The following is a 14,809-nucleotide window of genomic DNA, read 5'->3' on the forward strand; positions in this document are numbered from 1 at the left end:
CGAAGGCGTTCGAAGTTGTGGGCAGGCAAATGATCCGACGACGAGTCCAGTGGAGACAAAGGCATCTGTCTAGCTTTAGGTCTACCCACTAATCATTCGAACCAGAGCTCGGTGTTCAGACGCCTCCGCACGTTCGAAAGTGAGCACCACCTTGTAGCTGATACGGCAATTCTCCGAGTCCCGGAGCACGTGTTGGACCCGACGACGGCGTCAGCGTTCGGCAAGGACTCGGGTCCAAGAAAATGGCGAATCGCCAATATTGCTACAGGAGACACTGTATAAGCGTGTCTACATTCATGTTCGAACCAAAGGATCACCGCTATCTTGTCCACCCCCTTGGCACTTCGCGGCCACTTCGTGGTGCTCGAGTCCTTGACAGCCTATGAAAGCCAGCTGCAAAGACCGATCACATATTGCGACGAAGCAGAGCTGCTTTTGAAGGAATCGACCTTGAACGGGACGCGTTTTACACGCGAGATAAAGAGAGGCCGGTCCGTAATTGGTCTCTGGAATATAACCTGCTGCAGCAGATATACCAGCGGGCTTGCCAACAAGTCGGAACGTCACTAACGACATTGCGTCTGAAGTGGAAGAGACCGGAAACGAAGTTGGAACATTAAAAGAGGCGCAAATGGCTCGGTTTCAGGCAATGCCGTCGACTGAGTTCGCAGCGACCCGACCACAGCCGAGTGGGTGACTGGAGCAGCCGTGCTTCGTAATTTTCTATGCCATTTGACAACCGACCCCCCCCCCCCCCCCCCCCCCCCAAATAAAAAAAAACAGTTCTGGATTTTTTATGGACGTCATTCAACGATTCGTCTGCGCTTTTTTTTTTTGTTTTTTATTCACTTTTTTCAACCCAGAAAGTTGCCTTCAAAATATATATTAAAAATCCCGAGCTGAGAGAAAAAAAAAAAAAAAAAAAAGAAACAGCTATCGTTTTTTTTGTTTTATTTTTTTATTGATTATCAGGTTGCAAGCGACGTGCAGCACATGTCACAAGGCATGTGCTATCGATTCGTTTGCTACGAATGCAGCGCAAATGTGGGAAAAGTAAAGGCTCATTCACACTGCCCCCACTTTCTTACGTAAAGTTACATTTCGTATAAGTCAGCGAAACATTCGTGTCTCGAATGTCGCGTGTTATGCTTTCTCCTTGAACTGCGTAACGTAACTTAACGTAAGAAAATGGGGCAGTGTGAAGGAAAGGTAAAACTAGCAATGTTTAAAACTCCGCGCCGTCAGCTGGATGGGTAGAGCGACGATTAATTGTATGCCTGGTAGCTGGCGCCATCTAGCATTGATTCTGCTAAACGCTGACGGCCCTTGGTTTTGCACAAAAGGCAGAACGCACCAAATTTGGCTCGTTTTACATTATCAAAACGTGCAGAGTGGTATTACCGTTTTTACCGTTACTACAGTGGTTGCCGCGTATCGTTATATCTGTGATTTCAGTGCCGTAGTTTTATCAAAGCGATCAAAGCACTTACGGGGGCTGTTGGTTACAATTTCAACATTTTAAATGAGCTTTGTCGCTTACTCCTACGAATCGTCCAAAGTTGGTACACTATTTAATGTAAACACATAACCTGAAAGGATGGCTTTCGAGGACTACAAAAGTTTGAGCAATACTAACATAAACTAATAACAGATTCAAATATTCAAATAAAAACTTTTTAGTTTCGATTTCAGAAGCGCTCTGTGCTCCTTCGAGAAATCGGCAATATTTAGCCTTTGCCAGTAGTTAAATATAATTACAAGGTTTCATATATTAAATTTATTGTTATATTTAAATAATTATACTCATACATTTTATATATAAAACCTATAAAACGTATGAACTGACGGCCTGACGGTGTTTGAAACTCATTCTTATTAGGCTACCCAAAGTAGCATCGACAGCAGACAAACACGTTTTGCGGCCATTTTCGGCGTTTGTGGACCGCCGCGTCTTTTGCTACGTTTTCCCAACGTTCGCTACCAAGAAGTCTTCGCACTCCGCCTCAACTTCAGCGCTCGGCGCAAACCTCAACTCCTCTAAACAGACGCCATGGCATCGCTGCCGCTCAACCCCAAGCCGTTTCTCAACAGCCTCACCGGTAAGCCGGTCATGGTAAAGCTCAAGTGGGGGATGGAGTACAAAGGCTACCTCGTCAGCGTCGACGGCTACATGAACCTGCAGCTCGCCAACACGGAGGAGTACATCGACGGGAACTGCACCGGGAACCTCGGCGAAGTCCTCGTGAGGTGCAACAACGTCCTCTACGTCAGGGGCGTCGAAGAGGAGGAGGAAGACGGCGAAATGAAGGATTGAACGGCGCGCGGCCGCACGCGCGCGTTCGGGTGTTACCAACCGAAGGCGCTGCTGTGTTGACCCTGGAGATCACTTCTACCTTGTAAAATTGTTTGTTTGTTTGTTCCGTTTTTAATGTTGTACAGTGACACACATCATGCATCACAACTTGTACTCTTGAAATGAAAATCAATGTTTCTTAACGCGATTTTTAGGCGCTTCTGAACTTTATTTTTAGTTAATTTTTCGATATGTGTTGTGTTTTTTTTTTTAGAAAGCCATCTGTCACAACATAATATCTAAGGGAGGCTATACCCACACAAAAGAGTGCTGCTGTGCCAGTGAGCCTCATTTTGTAAAGTACTGTTCAGTGGCAGCTGCTATATACTGGCCATTTTCAGTGCATGTTTTTGAATCTACTTTCACGGCTTCGTGTTTTGACTGCCAGGTGCTCTGACTATCTGATTCGCTCGAAAAGGCTGGAGAGCAATCCTGCCGCCACAGGTTTTTGTTCTAGCCGTTGGGTGCCGTCGATTTCGCTGGAGTCGCCAATTACGAGGGGCCTACCATATTCATTCTATACTTGTTAGTGAGCGCATTGGTAATGATGTAGGTGTAGAAAGAGTTATATACGTAAAGACAGGGGACGGGAAGATTTATTGTCCCGTCCCCTGTCTTTATGTATATCTCTTTCTAGAACTACATATTCATTCTACAATAGATTTTTTTGGCCGCAGTCTTTACGCATGTTCACCTTCCCGACAAACTCCCCCTGGAGCCGAGTTCCCTTTACCATTTGTGTGGCAGCCTCTCCGTGCCCTGCAAGAACTACTTTTTTGGGAATGTCTCGCTCCCATACCTGGAAGATGCTTCCAGCCTACGAATGACCGCGAAATGGTGTCCCCACATGGGTGTTTTCACGCCACCCAACAGGTGATAACCGCTGGGGGCCCGGCCGGGCCATACCCACACACGACCGAACGTTTGACCGGTCGTACGGCGCGTTGGAAAGACGGCCAAATCCAATCGGGCGCCGGTCAATCACTGCGTCGTGTTCATGCGAGCCCATGACTGACCAGCGTCAGATCAGGTTCGGCCGTATTTTTGGCATGTCGTATGACCGGTCGGACGTTTGGTCGTGCTTGAGCACGGAAAACGACCTGGCATCGGTAAGAGAAGGAAACAAGATGAGGGGCGCAGTTTATAACGAAGAAGCAGGCTCGCAGACTAGTTCGTTGGAGGCCACATTCCGAACCGATTCCTGCGAAGCTGTAGTTTTTTTGTTTTCAAGGCGGCTCAAATTTGGGGTTTTTGGGTTTTCCCCTATTTTGATTAAATCGATTTGGGGAAGAGGAGGGTGGGGGGGGCATTTAATTTTAGGGGTTTATCAGTATTTACAAAACCTTTGTTATAGGTTCTTATGGTCGCCGACAGGGTGAGAGCAGCAACAGGGAGTTTCGGTTGTCCCACCTCTAGAGCAAACTTTCTTACTTCGACGACGCTTCGGAGTCTCGCGAACTTCAAGCCTCTGCGTGCATGCTTGAAATTTGTTAAAAAGCATGTGCTGGATGCCGGACGTTGGACAAAAGCACCCCGCCCTTTTCGTCTGGTCGGTGGCTACGGTTCACACGAGTGGCAGCTTCCACACCCGTTGGCTAAAATTTAAACGTACTGGGTGCTGCCGCAAGAACCGGCACGTTTGGCCCACCTCGCAAAACTCGGAATTTCAAATGTACGTACCTGAAATTGGGCACGCGGACACAATTTTGCTAAGCATTTTCCCGACTATTTTTTTTTTTTGAAGTCCAAGGGCTTCAAAACCTTAAAGGGGCACTCAACTGGATTCTGAGATTGTCTATTTATTGTCATAACTCAATCTATCGGCTCAAGCATCCTAAAATACCCGGAATCACATTCAAGAGCTGCCGATTTCCCTACTAAAATTCCAATCAAAGATTGTGCCACGCCCCTCTTTTTGCGCTGTGGCGCAAAATGCCAGGGGGCACTACCGGACGAGAAGGCAGCAGGGGAGGGCACGCGACAGCCAATCACGAGTGACAGCTCCGAGCACGTGGAGCGAAAGCTCGCGCTGCAGAACCCAGGGATCCTGGGTTCGAGCCCCACCCCTGCCCGTTTCGACCTGGATGAGCATCGTACCGGCGTGCGGTCGTGTATCACTACTGCGTGGTGTACGTTGAAGACCCCAGGCTAGCGGTTGTACCGCACTGGCTAAATTTCTCATCTACAGCTGGGAGACTCGTCGCCCCTGTAGATGCCCTTAATTGGCTGTCGCGTGCCCTCCCCTGCCGCCTTCCTGTCCGGTGGTACCCCCAGTGTTCTTTGCAACAGTGCAGAAAGGGGGATGTGGCATGATCTTTGATTGGATATTTTCTGAAAAAATTGGCCGCCCTTGAATGTAAATTTGTGTTTTTTAGGATTCTTAGAGCCTATAGATTGCGTTATGACGGTAAATAGATGATCTAAGAATCTACTTCAGTGCCTCTTTAAGAACGGAGCAAAAACTGCAGCCGTATATTTTTTACGCTGGACACCAGACATTTGTCGTCTGCACACTTTTCTCGCCTGGTTTACGGGGGGCCCAAGGCTTGGGTAAACGCGCCTCGGTGAATCACTTGCTAGCCTTTTTGGAATGGCATACCCTTTTCGATAAACGGTGTTTCTCTAAACTGAAGCTCTGCCTTTTCCAAACAGAGTTTCGATAAAATGTTTCTGCCCTACTGGAGTTGAGAGGCTCCGGTGGGCCGAAAACAAATTTGCAAACCCTTATCCTAAGCTTCCAAACATTACATGTTGACACCCCTCGCCTCGCTCGGAACCGCCAAGGGTTCAGCAAGCTAGGCTACCATCCAGATGCCAGCGAATGGGCAAGGTGTGCCAATGACAGGATAGTGGGATCCTTTTGATAAGACAAGCTGTCGAGGAAACGATCTGTCGGTGAAATGTTCGACGAACCAATTGCCACTGGGTGCGAACAGTACCTGGCTGAATAACAAGCTTGAAACAGCGATCAAGGCAACACTTCACGTACCGCAAACGTCAGTTTGTCGTGCGTTTGTACGTGGCAGGGGTCATCCAAATCCTTTTTCAGTACGGCCCGCACCACGAAGTCCGTCTGATATGATCGAGGAATCTAACTAAAGCCGTCGCCAGCCTGCAAATGCAAACAAAGGAAAGGTTGATACCTTTAAAGCTATCATTTAGTTTGATATGGCATGCGTTACAAATATGAGCAATATATCCAGGATAAAGGGTGTATTTAGGCATAATATGCCACATTACGGGATGTTTCCTGCTCCATTTGGGCGTAAAATTAGATTCATATGAATGAGCCAGTGAACACAGTCCCAGGGAAGTTTCCACAAAGATGTGTTTAGGAAGTGCATTAATCGAACTCAAATTTAATGAGCAGGTTTTTGTAAAAAAATAAAAAAAAAACACTTTTTTTTTATTATTATTATGTGAGGGAGCAAAACAAGCAAAACTATCAGGTTGGCGCTGCCACTCGCATATATGTAGGGCCCTGTGTTTTCGGTATTTATTTTTATTGGAATTCGGGGGTTATTTGTGAGTGTTTATATTTTTCCTCTGAATCAACGTTTTTCTGAGTCTAATTCCGATGCCGGAGAGAAATTGGTGTTTATCGGGCTTGTGTTGTAAAGTGACCGTTTAATTACCGGAGAAAATATAAGTTGTAATTTATAATATTTTCTCTAGTAACGGCAGTAAAGATAAGAGAAGAGAACGGGGCAAGGAATGTGGTTTCGACCCCAAGGACAGTTCAGTGCAACTGCGTTCCGAATCAACGAAAAAAAAAAAAAAAAGTAGGGTAGAAGATAGTTACCGTCAAGCTAGCGTTGTTGTTTTCTTCAATGACAGCTTAAATTCGTGATTTTTTGGTTTTCACTGATTCAGAGAAAACCGCCTCGGAAGTTATTTTCGGCGTTTATTGTTATATACCGAAAACACGGAACCCTACAGCTATGGCATCACATGGTACACAAACTTGAAAACTTCTTGGAGATCGTCCTTAAGCAGATCCCGGCGTATGTAGTATGCGAGTAGCAGCGCCAACCCGACGGTTTGCTTCAGATTTCCTCCCGCGCATAGGAAAAAGACTAAATTTGAGTACGATTAATGCACGACCAAAAAAAACCTGTGAAAAGTTACATGGCACTCCGTTGTACGCCCGAACATCGCTCGGGAACACCCTGTAGAACCAAGATCTGGGTAAATGCCAGACGTTAATGCGTTTAAACCTCACAACCTCGTATTCCTTCATCGCAAATGCCGCATATGTCAAAAACATGTTTTTCGCGCGTTCGGCAACAAATGTCCGTTTTCGTTTTCGCCGGTTTCGCCATTTTCGGTAGGACAAAAGGCGGCGTTTGCTTGCATTGAAAACTTCCGACATCATAATTCTGTGTAGTCGATAAATACGGGAAAATGTAACAGTTTTTATTTAGTCAGGAAGCTAAACTATAGTATCATTTACTAAATGAACAACAGCTCCATTAAAAATCAACCCGTGTCGGGTTTTCGCAGCGCGTTCAGAGCAGCCAATCAGCGCTTGAGCCACACGTTTTGAAATGTTTTGAAACTGTTGTGACGCGTGCCGTGCCTTCGTCGTTCGTCACCCTCGGAGTGGGTGGACAAGCCTGGACGAGCACTGACCGACACTACCAAAGCGACCAAAGCAAAGCCGCAAAGCGCCGAAGCGTCGTACCGCCGTCGCCATCGTCTTTTCAGGTCTACTCCGGCGAGACTTGTCTCGCATGCAACCGGCCCACGGCTTCGATGGACAAGCCAGACGAACTCCACGAGCCCGTTGCTTCGATTGAGCCCGACGAACTGAACGAACTGGAATCCCGCAAGTACGCCTACCTTCTAGACTTGGCAAGGGAGCTCGGCTTTACCTGCAAAGGAAACCCGAAAAAGGCCCGCGTCATCAAGTTCATCAGGCAGTCAGTGCTACCCGCGCTGCACGAGAAAGGTAATGCGCTTCGCAAGATTTTTCCAGTGGCGAATTTTAACGCAAAAACGTGCTCACTCGTTAATTTGAAGACTGAATGCACTACCTGCATAGTAAACTATGAAGTGTACTTGAAATATACGTGGTTATTGGGCCGTCATATCACCAAAAAAAATAAGCGTATGTTAGTATTCTGTGACGTAAGTAAAGTGGCGGACAGTGCGCGTCCATTCACGTTCGTGTCTAAACACGAACGCCAATTTCGTTCCGCCAGCTGGCAGTCACTATGGTATTGTGATTTATTATAAAGAGTCGGTGTAAGCTAACTAGTGTAGGCAATTCTCAGCGTCAGCTTTTCTATGCGTCTGTGTCAAGGTTAGGACAGTTTCGGCGGTGCTGCTACGCCCCCTTATCCCCCCTCCTCCTCCTTTTAGGGCTTTAATCTGGATACTTGGGGGAAAATTCGGCCGAAATTCGACCGCCGTGATAGCCCGGTGCTAAGGCCAAGCGCGACACCGGCCAATCGCGCTGTTTTTGCAGTGTCCAGATCAGAGCCCCTGATCTGCAGGGTCTCTTCGAATTCATTGTGGTGCAGCACCACTCCCATCTGCTTCAGCCTGATCATGCGAGGAACACTTGAGTTGGCGCCAATGTTAACCTCTTGATTTTAATCAAACCAGCGTCGAAGCACTGAGCGTCTGTTGCAAGGAATGCGGAGGTTGAGTGTGTTGTGTATCCTGGAATGCGGAAAATTGACGGTGGCATTGCGCTCTCGTCCGCATGCTCTTTCTCGCTCAATGTTCGAGGCTGGTATATCGGTCGTTTCAGCTTACATGGTCCAAAACCGTACACGTGCCCAGTTCACTGTGAATGCCACATTGCGAGCTGTCAAGAGAGTAGGTGTCAAATTTTCTCGAGACTGAAAACCTACAATGCCCGTTTATTCCTACTTGCCAACAAACTTGCTTGACGTCTCTCAAGCAGCGTTCACACACTTGCAACTGAGTAGGAACGAGAGTGACAAGTCCGGTTCTTTAAGCCTCTTGTGACGACATAGGACCTGCTCTGCAGCAGTGTGTCCGGACCTATGCCATTGCAAGAGGCTGAAAACTGGTTTTGTCTCGGTCCTAGTCAGTTGCAAGTGTGTGAACAGCGCTTCACGGGGGTTCTTTGGAGCCCATTATACTCTGTTTCATACTTAGCGTGCAATGCTGTCAAAGCTACTGGTGCGAGCGTGGGGCTTGATCTCGCTGATCATTTGCACGCATTCTCGCGCAAACCAAACCATAGATGAAGCCACGCGCTCGTGCCAGTAGTTTTGACAGCGTTGCACGCCAAGTATGAAACAGAGTATAGAAACTGCCAGGCTGTCGCACCGAAATATTTTTCGTTCCAGTTCAGGAAAAATGGTTCAGCTCCGGTTCAACTCTGGAGTAAAAAAATAAACGTTCAAACCAGTTCGTACTCATATGCTACAAAAACAAGTGATGACAGCAAAATATAAACTATGCATATTTCATAAAAGTGTTTTATATAAAAAGCAAAGGCTCACATTACTGTGTGGAATGTGCGAGCTAGTGCTGGGGCACCTCGGGACGTGGGTGAAAGCGCAGTTTAATGTCAGGCAGATGACCGAAGAAGCAGGACGTCGTCAAGCATGTCAGGGGAAAGACGGCACCTCTGAGATGATGAGATGAACTTCAGTGCAGAAAAGGCTCGCTCCATGCTGACCTGGGTCGCAGTCACTCCCATGGCTACTTGTGCCAATGCTTAGAGTTCTGGATGGCGTTTGCTTCTCTCCTCCCAAAACTGCAACATGTTAGCGTCCCTTGAAAGCTGCGACTCCTTGTCTAGCATTTCCAGGAGGCATGCTATAGAAAGTGGGCTACTGGTACCTCGAACGAGCACGCCAGCTTCAACCTCTCTTTCCGTGAGGAGCGCCTCGAGGGTGACTCCCGGACCTTCTGGAACCGCCGCAGTTTCAGAAGAAAGGGTAGAATCTTGCTCGCATTGCAGAGCTGCGATTCGCCTCCAAGTCTTTGTCAAATGCAACGTGGCTCGGTACTTTTCCTGAAAAGTGAGAAGAAGGCGGTAGCGAGGATCCATATACACTGCTGCACAGAAGACATCCGTGTCAAGAAGTTGGCACTCCCTTTTATTCATTGCATGACTGGACCAAGGCCTTTGCTAATGGCAACGATATCTTGAAAGTGTCCATGGAACTCCTCAGTCATGCTCCGTAGAAATCTTCAACAGTAAGCTGTGCCATGTGCATTGTCTTCGTCGCCACTTTTGCTGGGCGAAGCGATACTGCGAGCATTTCGACTTCTGCCCATACGTCTTCAGTCCACCTGAGGCTTTCTTCTTTCGAGGGGAAACCTCCAGCGAAGCCTCTTAGTTCAAAGCGTGAGCATATGCAGCGTGGACATTCACCGCGTTGAACAATCGGGCACTGGTTTCTTCAGTCCTAGCTTTCTGATCAGGGACAGAACAGATTGGACATAGTCTCTTAATAAGCGCACGGCTTTCTTCAACAATGTGCCGGCATCCTGAGACTTTCAAGGCGTCACTAACTGCCAGCTGCAGCGTGTGAGCGGCACACCTCATCCCTTCTAGCAAGCCGGAATCATCAGAGAGTGCGCTCTCAGCATTCTTCACTAGAGGTTGCAGAGCGTGGGTCTCAACTTCAGGGTCACTAGAGCCGACCTCTTCTTCGGAGTCGGAACATTCCTTGTTCATTTCATCGAGAAGACCCACAGCTTTCACCATGTTGGCACCGTTGTCTGTCATGACGCTGTATACCTGAGTGACGTCGAGATTGAACGCCTTGATGAAATCAAGGCGTTTAAAGTAAATTGCACACAACTCTACAAAATTGAAGACAAGAAACACCAAACAAATATCGGACTCAACGCCAAAAAAAAACTACAAACAGAGGTATAGACAACACTATGTGTGTTGTCTATACCTCTCCCTATCCTTTCTTTTTTTTTGGGGGGCATTTAGTCAGAGATGAAAATTGAACTAGCTCAACTCACCGTCTTGCCACCAAACAAGCTCATTAATTGGTCACTTTTGCCGACATACTAATTGGGTATGTTCTAGTGATGAATTTTCTTTGATGAACCAGTTACGGTCCCCAAGAAAAGGTTGGGACGAATATGGTCATTTGTTAAATAAATACATCCGACCAGAAATCCCGGAGAATTTATAGTTACCGTGCACATTTCATTTCAGTACTCGAGACAAACTTCATAAATTATGAAGACAACTGCTATGTGAAAACCTGAAAATGGATCGTTACAGAGCTTTCCGCTACCTATTTTTCTCACTTTTTTACTTCCCACATAAATGAAACACCACAAAAATAATTGATCAGTTTTCCAGAAACGAAAAAATAATTATGTCGGTCCAGTTCAAGTCCGGTTTGTGCAAAATATTTTTTCTTTTGCATTTTTTGGTTTACTTTCTAGGTTACTGTGTTTTTCGCCACACACTTTTCACGCGACCTGACTTTGGGTATTAACCGAAAACCGCATAGAAAACGTATTGGTTTTGTTCCGGAGCGAAAAAAATTGTTTCGTTCCGGTTCAACTTCGGTTCGCACGAAAATAATGGGTTTTTTCCAGTTTTCGGTTCAGGTTCGGTTCAATACCCTGGAAACTGCAACCAACGCCATACTTGCCTGTAGCCAGGCACGTAGCCAGGATATTGTTTCGGGGGTGCCCGCCCATGACAAAATGCTGTATGAGGGGGAGGGGGGAGGGGAGGTCCCAGCAAAATAGAAGATTTCGGGGGAGCCTGGGCCCCATGGCCCCCCCCCCCCCCTGGCTACGTGCCTGCCTGTAGCTTGTCAAGTGCCTCCGCCGCTCTGATTGGCTCAATGGGACGACTCTTTGCCAAGGTACGGCGGAACAAGGTCTAGTGACAGATCTGCAAAGAGCCTCACTTTTCCTTACAACGGTTTTTGAGGTGAAAACAAATACGCTAAGGATACATTTTCTTTCATTTTCAGAAAATGGAGAGACCGAGCGGGCAGTCCTCGAAGTTGCAAACTTGTCGAAAGCCAAACCGAAGCCGGCTCCACCGAAAGCTGGCGGAGTTGCGGTCTCGTCGACGCCGTCTTCCTCGCGACCGCGACGTCCCGGCCAGACGCCGAACTTTGCACGGATCCACCAAGCCGCGTTCAACAAGATGAAGTCGATTGATGAGTATGCGTCGCAGAGGACCAAAACACCGTCTGCCAAGTCCCGGATTCCGACGGCCCACCTTCCGCGGGGTGTCCAGGCTTCGTCTCGGATCCCAAAGCCAAAGTCAAAACTCGCACCGAAAGAACCCAGACGCCTGGCCGCAAAGGAAAGGACGACCCTCAAGAGCAACTCGGCCACAGCTTGGCCAGCGGGTTCGGCCGTCAAGGCGGCGGCAGCGACTGAATTGAGGCGCCAGAAAAACCGCTTCATCCTGGGCCAGGTGCGGTCGAACCGCCACTTTGACTTAATGCTCGCAAACAGGGGCATCACCATGTAAACATTAGCTGCTTAAGATGACATCTTTATCTGTCTTTTTTATCAGTCTAAATTGCATATCACATTTCTTGACCCCTATACTGTGGTTCGCCTTACGTTGAACCAGAGAGGATGCTACAAGCAATTGAAGCCAATCCAATCCAATGCCATGCAAGCACTCGCTGTGCTGGGTTAGCTTGTAGCATTCTCTGTGGTTCATCGTGATGCGAGATGGTGTATAAGCTTTCTGTTTCATCTTGTAACCATTTCTGACATGTGCTCTTCCTTGTACAGATAGTTCACCATCAATTTGCACAGTTGAAACTTGTATTATTCGTACATGTGATTGAGGTCGGGAGCGCATCACCAAAACAAAGTTCCGAAATAGTTTCGGCAACATTGTTCCGGAAATGTGCTCCCCACCTTCAAAAATTGAGTGTTTTGTTTTTAGCACTATTGTAAACTATGCATTGGCAAAAATTCACAGCGTTCGGATTTTATTTTTAACCTCTTTTTTAAAAGAATTTTATAAGCTACAAATTTGAAATTTCCCTCTTGTCAGCACTTTCTTTTTTTTTTTGCTTAAAGGTTTGCTTGCGTTTTGCAATCTTGTAACAATCGTAGCTTACAGCATTTTCTTGAGATGTTGTAAATGTATCAATGGACGAGCACGACCATCGCGAATGCCCCTCGCTGCTCGCATTTGTTTTTGCGTCCTGTAAATACCATCATTTTCGATATGACTCGTCGCAAAAGTGGATATCGTTAGTTTCTATGTTTTTTCCTGCCCCGGAAATAAAACTGTTCCGGACTTGGCCTGTGGCACGTTCGTCTTTTTCTGGTGTCAGAGCTATGGGGTCTGGAACACGGCTCCGCCTGGTGCTCTTGGCGTCCTTTTCTGCCCATTGAGAGACGATTGCGCGACGTGATGCGTTTATGCAGCGACAGCTGTGCAGTTTATTCTATGATATGGCGATCGATTGACAGTGTGCCAGTCGTGCGTTGTACGGTGATCCTAAATTGAAAGGACGTTGCCTTGATTTAGCATCGATACGTTGATGCACAAATGATTAAAAGGTCAGGATGCGTTTTTCTGCCAAATTTAGTGGGGTAACTGAATTAGTGCATAGTGTCACGCGACTACGAATTTTTCTGCTAAATTTAGTGGGGAAAGAATTGGTGCATAGGTCACATAATGTAACGAATTGGTGCATAGGTCTCGGTGTTAATTTTTTCTCCAAATTTAGTGGGGAAGCTCTTCGTTTTTATGCTCACGCTGTCGAAGAACCGGGGAACGGGCTACTAACAGCCATCGCTGTAAAAACTTAACAAAAGCTGGAGTGTCATGCTGTCGGATGTCGCAATCCTGGCGGTTGGGCATAGAAGTCGTAGCAGCGTCGTAACTCTTGGCTGCCGAGGCTTCCGTTAACTCGAGTTGGAGAGTGACCTGCCATAGAACAGGAGTCTGCCGCGACACTGCCAACATTGCAGCCGGCGACAATGTGACACTCTTGTGGCGCCGTCGGCCGGAAATTGTAGGACCACTCTTGGGATCGCACCGGTCCGAAATATGTTCCATACATCGTAACAAGAACAACTCTCTTTTCATTCTTCCTTCACTTTGTCGTTTTGCAAGCTGCCAATGGAACAGCCTTCGCCATTTTAGTATTGCTTCAGAGACGTGAAACTCTTGGTTCTCAGCACACTTGTATATCTGGCGTAAAATACTGAGCAAGAGCACACTAAAAGTATGGAGATAGTCGCGAAAATTGGGGGAATGGGCACTTGTTAGGTCAGCAATTTTACCTATATATGTACTGTATATGTTTTGTTTTTCACATTTTGAAAATTTTGGGGGCTGGTACTTAGTATGAAAATGGCAGATGCCCAATATTTCAAGGTAATGTAAAAATAATCAGGCAAAACATTTTTTTTTTACTAATAGTGTCTTGGGAGCACGATGTTGGGAGCATCTGTGTTAGTGAGGAAATTGGAAGAAGAATTTCGAAATAAGTTCAGTCCAACTTGGTTGCTAAATTTGATGATCGCTTTCCCCAAACGCCTGAAATTGTGCAGTAGGTGGATGGTTTGGGACGGGCTATATTTTTTAAATGCTCGTTTTATAAAGCGGGCAGCTTTGAAACATAAGTAAATAATACATTCTCTAGAATATTTTATTAAAATTAAATGCTTAAAAGTGACATTTAATATCCAGTACCAGGGAGGGTTTGGAGCTCCGGGCAGAAAGGTCTCAACGCAATCGTAACACGGCTCCGTGACATAGGCGCCGACTGCGTGCGTGTGTGTGTGTGTGTGTGTGTGTGTGTGTGTGTGTGTGTGTGTGTGTGTGTGTGTGTGTGTGTGGGGGGGGGGGGGGGGGGTGTTTGGAAGCCTGACCCCCCCACTTCCCTTAAAAAAATGTCGGGCTCTCAACCACCCCCCTCTGGGAGCTTCTCGGGAAAGCAAGTACACATGCCTCCAGGACCTACGCCTCATTCACCTGATATGTACGCAATGGCGGGTGCTGGCGCATATCGACGGGTGCCGCCCACAAGTCAGAGCAGCGAGAAAAAATAACTGCAAACATTATTTTACGGAGACATCTTAAAAAACTCGATTCCAGGAGAAAAAAAATGGCAATGAAAAAGAATGCAAGCATGCAGATGACTGAAAATACGTAAGAAAGGTCTCCCTCTACGAAAATATGTAGGAAAAGACTGCAGAAGCACGTCCTTCTAGCATTCAAAACCATCGTAGAGGTTTCAAATATATTATGCTCAGAAAAGCAAGGTAGACACTTCCAGCTCATCTGGAAAAAGACTAGCTACACATGGATCTCCTACAATGACCAAAGTGACAAGGTGTTCTGCGAAACCTGCCGGGCAGCTTCAGAGATGAAACAGCGCAACAAGTAGACTCTCACCTAGCCTTTGTTACAAACGGCTTCTTCAATTGGAAAAAAGCTGTGCGTAGGTTTCGGGCCTATGGGTGCCCAAGTTTCATAAGGAGGCATGCCAATCA

At 46.8% G+C, this 14,809-nt stretch overlaps 2 protein-coding genes across 2 annotated transcripts; both read left to right on the forward strand.

Moving 5' to 3' along the window:
* The first annotated feature begins 1,891 nt into the window (after nucleotides 1-1,891).
* Nucleotides 1,892-2,511, forward strand: LOC8040085 (small nuclear ribonucleoprotein F). The gene has a single exon (XM_002413919.4). The coding sequence runs from the start codon at nucleotides 2,051-2,053 to the stop codon at nucleotides 2,312-2,314; it is 264 nt and encodes an 87-aa protein (XP_002413964.1). The 5' UTR covers nucleotides 1,892-2,050; the 3' UTR covers nucleotides 2,315-2,511.
* Nucleotides 2,512-6,433: 3,922 nt separating this feature from the next.
* Nucleotides 6,434-12,613, forward strand: LOC8040084 (nucleolar and spindle-associated protein 1). Its single transcript, XM_002413920.5, has 2 exons — nucleotides 6,434-7,304; nucleotides 11,299-12,613. The coding sequence occupies exons 1-2, from the start codon at nucleotides 7,109-7,111 to the stop codon at nucleotides 11,808-11,810; spliced, it is 708 nt and encodes a 235-aa protein (XP_002413965.3). The 5' UTR covers nucleotides 6,434-7,108; the 3' UTR covers nucleotides 11,811-12,613.
* Nucleotides 12,614-14,809: the final 2,196 nt, after the last annotated feature.

The sequence above is a fragment of the Ixodes scapularis genome, unplaced genomic scaffold, assembly GCF_016920785.2.
Source record: "Ixodes scapularis isolate PalLabHiFi unplaced genomic scaffold, ASM1692078v2 PGA_scaffold6__148_contigs__length_123643588, whole genome shotgun sequence".
NCBI classification, from domain to species: Eukaryota; Metazoa; Arthropoda; class Arachnida; order Ixodida; family Ixodidae; genus Ixodes; species Ixodes scapularis.